This window comes from Anastrepha obliqua, chromosome 3 (genome assembly GCF_027943255.1).
Source record: "Anastrepha obliqua isolate idAnaObli1 chromosome 3, idAnaObli1_1.0, whole genome shotgun sequence".
NCBI classification, from domain to species: Eukaryota; Metazoa; Arthropoda; class Insecta; order Diptera; family Tephritidae; genus Anastrepha; species Anastrepha obliqua.
Window position 1 is genome coordinate 58,197,684 of NC_072894.1, and position 9,004 is coordinate 58,206,687.

The following is a 9,004-nucleotide window of genomic DNA, read 5'->3' on the forward strand; positions in this document are numbered from 1 at the left end:
TGTCTTCGCCAAAGTTGTTCATAACACAAGTTGCCAACTGTTGTATATCAATGTCCATGAAGGGTGAAACAACAAATTGCGTCACTAAAGCAATTTTGCTGAAATCCTTGATACGATTTTTGAAGTTTTCCTTCAAGTTAGAAACTATTTCCATATGATATTTACTGTCATAGGGCTCTAATAGATTTTTGGATATCTTTTCGGAAAGAATAGGAAAATGCTTAGAATCGCGGTTTTTTAGGTTTTGTGTCCCAAAATTCAAGTTTTGTAATAAATGCATTTATATCAGAAATCATTTCCGCTAATTCTTTATCCCTGCCTTGAAGCTGCAAGTTAAGCTCATTTAATTTCTCTGTAATGTCCACAAGAAAACCAAAATCTCTGAGCCAAGTCAAATTTTCCAGTTCAGGAATCGGTTCATCGCGTTCTTTGAAAAATTGGAGTAAAGCAGGCAGGACATCATTGAAACGTTTGAGCACTCGTCCTCTGCTTAACCATCGCACTTCAGAGTGAAGAAGTAGCTCTCCGTATTCAGACAGTCAATTTCATCAGCCAAGGTTTTAAATAATCTTCTTTGTAACGCTTGAGCTCTAATCTTGTTCACAATTTTCACCACCAGTTTCATAACGTTGTTCAAGTTTAGAAAATTTCCACATAATGCTTGCTGATGTATAATACGGTGGTAACTAAGAAATTGTGGAAAACTTTCATTCTAATGACATAGCGCCACGAGCCCCTTATCACAACCCACTATAGCTGGAGCACCGTCAGTTGTCAGGCCTACCATTTTTGATATTGGAATTTTCTCAGAAGAGATGCGATTTTTTAAATGAGAAAACAGCTCTAGCGCAGTAGTATGTCCTTTGAGTGGAATAAACTTCAAAAGATCTTCTTTAATTGTAAAATCACTAAAAGCCTTCCTGACAAATATGGCCATCTGTGAGGTGTCATCCAGTTGCAGTGAAAAATAAATACAGTTATCTAAGTCACTTCTTAACTGTAAAAAAATATCATTGCTCATTACTTCTACTCGCCTCATCACTGTATTAGCAGAAAGTTGCATCAATTTTATAGCAGACACTATTTCGTCTTTATTTCTAAAGTTGGCGAATAAAGAATCTGCAGCTTCCAAAAATGCTTGTTTTATGATTTCCCCGTCTTCATAAGGTTTTTTCTTTTGTGCAATTATCTGGGAAACACGATAAGATGCTTCAGTTGCAGCCTTATTTTTGTCGATTCTTTTCAAAAATATTGACTGTTGTCCAATTAGCTGGATTTTTAAATGTTTCAGTTTTTTTTTTCTGTTGGCAGAATTTAAATGGAATGCCTTCTCAAAATTCGAATGTACAGTTTTATGATGCCTCTCAATATTTCCTTTTTTAGGAACTGACACAGATGTATTACATAACAAACAAACACTTTTGCCTTTAACTTCTGTGAAGAAGTATTGTTCTTCCCATTCCGAATGAAAATTTTATGTCTTCGCCTTCTTACTACTGCTTGCCATAATGTTTCGAACTCTAACCCAACCGCTGCACGCAGAACGTTGATAATACCGTTCAGTATTAAACTGAGCGCAATGTCGACGTGCATTGCGTATATATAAAGCCAAAAAATTCTCGAACAGGCTAATCGGTTCCAGCCGATCCTAGAACGGAGACGCGACTTCGACTGTTTATCTATTTATTATGAAAATTTCTGAAATTTGCTAATACTGGTAGGATTTTCAGACTTTTGGATTTTTTGCAACGTGAGCAGCGCGAGCTACCAGAATTGCCTTTGCGAGCTACCGGTAGCTCGCGATCGACGGGTTGGCGATCACTGTTCTAGAGCGACATCAAATCCCTTATTTATTGTTCACAACTTGCGTGCAAAATATACAGATTTTGAGTTTTTCAAGAAGTGCCACGGTTATACGCTTTTATTATTTATAAAAGCTTAGAATATCGTTTAACAATTTCATTTGAAAACTTAAAATAGTAAATAGTATACAAAATCTCTATTTAGTTGAACAGATTTTGTTATTGTAATTGTTTGACGTTCGCATAACTTATACAGAATAACAAGCAAAAATTATTCTTCACATTGTCCAATCGCATCCATTACAGCGTTCCGTATTTCTAGTTTATAAAAATGCAACGATTTATTTGCAGTATGAGAATAACTCGCTGTAGGTACAAGACTTGCGGCAACATTCATCGTATATTCCCTCACGACGACGACGGGTCTTAGCCAATGTGTCAACTTCGTCACCATGAAACTTACCTAGGAAAGGAAAAGACGAGAAGCGGAAGGGCAACTCATCTTCCAGTTCATTGCTGCCATGATGATCCCATTCCACTAGAATTCAATAATTTTAAATTTACTTAGCTTTGAAATGAAATTGAGATTTTTCTACTCAATACGAATTATGAAAACATAATAACTGGGCTTAAAGAGAAAGTTTCATTACTTTTACATTTACAAATATACTTACAAGATTTCTTGAATTTTGTATTGAAACCGTTTTCGCAAATGGTGTCCAGGACCATATCCAACGCTGTACCGCACACCTTTCGTTGGCTAGTGATTTGCTCCAAACTTAAAAATAAAACCAATAGCAACACGCAGATTTTCAACAAACTCAGAGACATTATAACGGCTGTATTCTTTTATGAGTTTTTGTAATATATGAAGCTGGTATTTATATGGCGCAACTTATTGGAGAAGCTGTGCAAAGCAAATGATGTAATTTACAGCTTCCGACTCTGCTTTTATACTAGCAAATAGGCAAGAATTGTTTAGATGTCAGGCCGTTGTTACATACCTAATATATAAACACATACAATTAAGCATATTTAATTTTCCCTTCGCCCAAAAAGGTGAGGTCGTCCGGAAGAATTTTTGCAATGCGTGAATTGCCTACACGTTTTTAAGCTAGGATATGGAGTACAAAACATTTACCATTACCCAATTTATTCAGATTTCATTCAAAATTAATTTATTTGATACATAAGCATATGCATTTGTATACACATTTGTACATATTAAGTATATGAGCAAAAATTAAAATTAATGCAAATAAATATTTGTATATAACCTTGAGGAAATAGGCTTTGTGTGCATTGAGTTGCTGGAAATAAAGGGAAACGAGACAGTGGACGGAATGGCTAAAGAAGGCGCCACACTTCCAAGGTATCAAATAAGTCAGGTACTTAAACTTCTGCACACAATTCAAAAATAACTAGAGGAACACATTCTAAGAAAGGCAAAAAGCAGATGGCTTAGCTTAACCAATTGCAAAGTTGCCAAGATTATTTGTAAACGTGCATGTCATGACAAGTATATTAAATAAATTATATCCTTCGATAGAAGGAACTGTAGAACTTTAGTAGACATACTAATAGTGCACTGCCTTACAAGTTAAACTTAACTATTAACGATGCTTGCAGGAAATGTAATGAGCCGATGCTTATTTTCGTTAACAAAAGAAAAATAAAAAATAAAAACGACGCTAATCTGGTATAGCTATGAACCAAAATGGTCTCTGCGTGGCTTCGGCCAGCCTGTATAACCTAACCTAATTTTGAGGAATTAAGAATATTTTTTTTTTAATTTATGATGTGCTTCTTGTGCATGAGCTGTGGGACACACATGGTTTATTTAAATATATAAGCACATAAGTTCAACATTTCACCGTTTTCCCATTGATTTCTTCAAGGGTTAGCGCTAGCCGATATAAACAGATTTAAAGATATTAAGGTGAATTTGTGTTTCTTCATAAATTTATCACCTCAAAAGTGTCAGTTTATGTGTTAATACTCATCTTTTAAGGGAAATTTCAACTTTATTATTCCATACGATGAAAACTGTTGCTGATGGTCATCGAACGCTCTTAAATACTTTCGGTTAGACGATACTTGGTAATCCACGAAGGAAAGTTTTCAGATATATAGGATTGGAGGCACTATTTGATGCAGACTTAGCATAGGGGAGCGGTATTGAAACAAAACACCGAATCAAAAATGTGCGCAATATTAACCGCAACTGCGTGAATTATCCACCAATATGTCGATAGGTTCGATCTCATGTAGGCAAAACCAGTGAAGATATATGCACTTAGAAATACTAAATGTGTAGGTCTTACCTCTGGGCCTTACTGTATTCAGTATTTTCACGCTTATGAATAAAGCAAAAAATTTTTTTCGATTCAAGGACTCAGTTTTTCTGAGTCAAAGCTAGTGGCAAGAAAAGGAAAATATTTCGAAGCATAAATACGATTATCTATTCCATATACTTATACTTCGTTTTAATAATCCGCAAAGGAGTCAATGAAATTACCAATATTTTGATAATGGAGACTATTTAATTTTGTACAAAGTTTGGAATGTTGGTAAACATATTTTTATAAAAAATCAAAGCAAAAACTTAGCATGAAAAGTAATGCAAATATTGTTAAAATAAAGAATGACTTAATAATGTACGCATATAAAAAAGGAAAGGAAAATAAAGGAAAATTCTACAAGAAGAAGGAAATTTCTTCACCAGATTCCTAAAAATTATTAACTTAAAATAGAATAAGAAAAATCATAAAACATGTTTTATTAGTAGACTCTTAAGGACTAACCTTGAAAAAGAAAAATCGAAATCTAAGAAATAAGAATAAATATTAAATTGAAATTGCGTCGCTTCGAAATTTTTCTAATAGCTATCGCACCTCGACAGACAATGGCAATCCACCGAGCGTATTTATGCCATGAAAAAGCTCCTTTGGTGAAGAAGCATTTGGCGCATGCCAAATAGAAGGAGGAGCTCGGCGAAACACCCAAAAATGGTATAAGCGCCAATTATATATGATACAATCATAATGAGGTGAAATCCAATATGAAAAAGACTGATGTCATAAAAATATTTTTGATGGCGCCATCTTTTTAATGAGTTAGTGCATTGGAAGTTACATCCCTAGCTGACTTCCAGGGAAAGCTTTGGGACATTCGGTTCAGTGGAAATGAAGTTAATGCATCTACAGTGTCAGTATGTTTGTGTCATCGGTACAAAAATGAGTTTCGAACAAATAGTTAATATCAAATTTTGTTTTAAAATCGGTAAAACATTTACATTTGAATTCATGGAAGAAGTTTATGGCGATGATTGTCTACCTTGTGCCAAAGTTCATGAGTGGTTCACACGTTTCAGAGATGGTTGTGAGGACATAAATGAAAATGAACATACGGGCCGCCCAAAATCAGTAATCATCAAAAACTCCATCAAAATTGTTCGTGAATTTGTCAAAAATGAACCAAAATCATCGTTGAAATTCATGGAATCGGAGTTGAATATCTCCAAATCATCGATTTATCGGATATTAAGTGATCATTTGGGCTTACGAAAGGACCGTGCACGTTTCATTACGCACAAATTAACTGAGGACCAAAAATTGCTCAGAAGTAAACATTCGAAAGACCTCATTAAAGGGCGAGAATAGACGAGAACTTTTTTTACAACATTGTAACTGATGAAGAAACGTAGTGTTTCCAACATTAACCTGAAACTAAGCGCCAAAGTGCCAAATGGAAGGCCGCAAACGAGCCACCATCCAGACGGGTTTGGAGAGGTGAAAAATCAACTCGATGCTCATTTGTTTTTATGATTCCAAGGGAATTGCCCACAACGGCCAAACCGTAAATTTTCTATCTTGACGTTTTAAAGCGTTTGTTGCATCGCATTGGTCGAATTCGCTCTGAATACAGCGAAGGAGGAAGCTGGCGCTTATTGCATGATAATGCATCATCTTATCGACGCACTTTTGTGACTGATTTTTAACTAAAAATAGCATTTTAACCATCAATCACTCACCGTATTCGCCTGATATGGCTCCCAGTGGGTTCTACCTTTTCGGAACGTTTTGCGTTCGTAGAGGCCATCCAAAAGTCTTGTACCGACTTTCCGGTCAATGACCTAAAACACACTTCGAAAATCTTTTAGATCGCGCAAAACAGTGTCTAAATGAACTTGAAGTTATCAGAACGAAGCTCCTCCCGGTCTTATTTTAGCTCAGTCTTGTTTATTTTGGACTTCACCTTGTATATATAAGTATTGTTAGTATTTTAAAAAATATATTTATTTTCTTATTCCCGCTATTAACATTTTATTTAAGAATTTGCATGTAACTTTTGCCTTTCCATACATTCACTTTCCTAACTATGAGATATATTTGAGTTCAAATTACTCCCGAATTCGATTATAATTTGTATTGTTATTCACATTTGCTTTTTCGCATGAATAGTGAACTTTGATTAAAATGTTATATTGATAATAAATACCTTTATTTGATATTTGTACACAACATAAATCGAAATTCGGGGAAATGTATTTATACATATGTAGGTATTCAAATACATGCGTATGTGTTTATCTGTTAAGCTCACTCGATGTCAGAGAATTTAATTAAGATGGTATCAATTTGGAAATTACTACATGAATTTTAGCAGTTTCGAAAAACTAAATGCTTTAAATGTCTTTCAAGTAACTGTACGAAATTTTATAAGCTTCTACATACATCCTTGCATGCGGCATATAAAGGAGCAATTTCAGAATGAGTCTTTCAAGGACATGTGATCTCTCAATCTTCCAGCAAATGGAATGGAAGATTGTTGACAAGGCAAATGAAAATCAATTTGACTACTACGTTAGAAATTTATGGAATGCGTGTACATATGTACGTGTGTATACGAGTACATCCGTATAAACAGGCAAACATACCCTGTAGGAAAAAGTATTAGCTGTGAGCATGAAAACCAGCAGTTCACTTTTCAGCCCAACCAGATCGTGTTCTATCTCTTTGCCATGTTGGAAAGTGGTATTTTTAACACAGCGACGCCCTCCTAAATGGCAATTGTATGGTTATGCATCAGTAAAGTGTGAGTTAAAATACCAATTCATACTAGCTAAGAAAATGCTAATCTGTTGCTGTTTCTAAATAATCAGCTTTGGCCCAATCAAAATATAAAAAACCATTTCATTCCATTTGTTCATTTTTAAATGAAAATTATGAGGATTCTAGTTGATAATATTTCTATTTATTAAAACCCGTCATTCTCCTGTTATCGCTCAATAGGAAGTGAAATTATTTAAATTTTTTTTTTATTTTTCTGTTTTTTTTGCATTTTGGTTATTTTTCAAGTAACTATCTTAAGACTTGAGCACCAATGCATTTTCTGTTTTAGATATTTCATGCAACTTCTTTCAGGTACAGTAACTGTTTAAGCCTTCAAAAATTGATTCAAACTTACTCTACAAGCAACTCCAAAAAAATTAAACAAATTCCTCAAAAAAGGTATTCACATTTAGGAACATACGAGGTGTGTTCAAAAAGTATCGCGAATTTCGAATTTCGATTTTTTTGTGACGATATGTTGGTAGTCATGTCTCTCACTCATGCGGACGAGTTCGGCCCTTTTGAATGCACGTGATGGATCAAAGAACCTGTATCAAATTTTGTGTGAAAAACGAAATTAAGTGCGCGGATGCATTCCGAAAGTTGACTGTGTTATACAGAGAAGCTACTTTGGACCAAAGCAACGTTTATCGGTGGTAGAAAATGTTCTCAGAAGGCCGAGAAGATGTGAACGACGACATGCCGGTGCCGGACGCCCGAGAACTTCAACAACAGACGAAAAAATTGATAAAGTGAAGAAAATGGCATTTGCCATTCGTCGAATCACCATTAGAGAAGTTGCTGAGGACATAAACATATCGATTGCCTCGCGCCATTCGATTTTTTTCAATGATTTGGGAATGAGACGGGTCGCCGCGAAATTCGTACCAAAACTGCTCAATTTCGACCAAAAGCAGCATCGCATGAACTTTGCTAATGAGCTGTTGGACTCTGTTCGCGACGACCCAAATTTGCTCCAGAGGGTCATAACTGGTGACGAATCGTGGGTTTATGGTTATGACGTAAAAACCAAAGCTCAATCATCTCAATGGAAGCTGCCGCACGTACCAAGACCGAAAAAAGCGCGCCAAGTTCGGTCGAATGTAAAAGTTTTGCTTACCGTTTTCTTCGATTGCAGGGCGTTGTGCATCACGAGTTCTTGCCACAGGGTAAAACTGTCAAGTTATGCGCAATTCGAAGTGAGAAAGAAAAAAATTCCGCTTTTTTTTATAAATAAATTCATCAATAATGTAAAATTTTAGGCGCATGTAAAGACCAATATGTTAAAGAATAGCCGCGTACAATTTTAAGTCGATTAAGTTCTGAGTTATTTTCGAAAGCGCGGAAAAACGTATTTCGTGAAAAACTCGATTAAAGTTGTCGTTCTTACTCATCTTTTGTTCGACGCTCATCACTTCACTGGTTTTATAGGCGCTATTTTAGACTTTCTATTAAGTTTTAAACATTAAAAAGGTACTCTTGGATTGTAAAAGAACTCTTAAAGCAAAAAAAAGAAAATATATGAAAGTGCTGGAGAAGCTAAACCCCTTAAACTAAAAAATAAGCTAATTTGCAGACAAATTGACAATTTTACTACTGGCATTAATCTAGTCAATGACTAACTATGTATTATGATTTCTTCTGTTAAACACCAGCATTTGAATTAGAATGTTTCCATATTAATTTGGCTGCTCCCTGCAGGGTTGATTCTTGGTTCTCACTCACACGTTCAGAGTTTTCGTAGAACGACTGCTATTTTCAATACTCCCGCATGCTCTTTTTCACTTATCAATCTTGTTAAGTAAAATAATTTGCACACACACACATTCATATTCGACATACGCCCATTGTGTACGCCTTCCATTCATTTGATTTCATCACCATGTTAGTACAACAACAGTAACTGTAATAATTCGCTCATCACCATGACCGGCAAACAAGCTGTACATTATATGGGTGTGGCATAGCAAATGAACAGAGTAATTCAGTTTGCATGCGTAGCTTTCAAATGAGGTTAAACCTGAGTCTTCTGAGAAGTTTCTCATATGGTAAAATCCAATCACTACTAGAAAGCGCAAAATGGAAGCG

General features: G+C 35.3%; 1 protein-coding gene across 1 annotated transcript; it reads right to left on the bottom strand.

Annotated features, from left to right (window-relative positions):
- Positions 1-2,143: 2,143 nt before the first annotated feature.
- LOC129240269 (probable insulin-like peptide 3) lies at positions 2,144-2,633 on the bottom strand. The gene is made up of 2 exons (XM_054875963.1): positions 2,477-2,633; positions 2,144-2,340 (listed from the first exon to the last, which is right to left on the bottom strand). The coding sequence occupies exons 1-2, from the start codon at positions 2,631-2,633 to the stop codon at positions 2,144-2,146; spliced, it is 354 nt and encodes a 117-aa protein (XP_054731938.1).
- Positions 2,634-9,004: the final 6,371 nt, after the last annotated feature.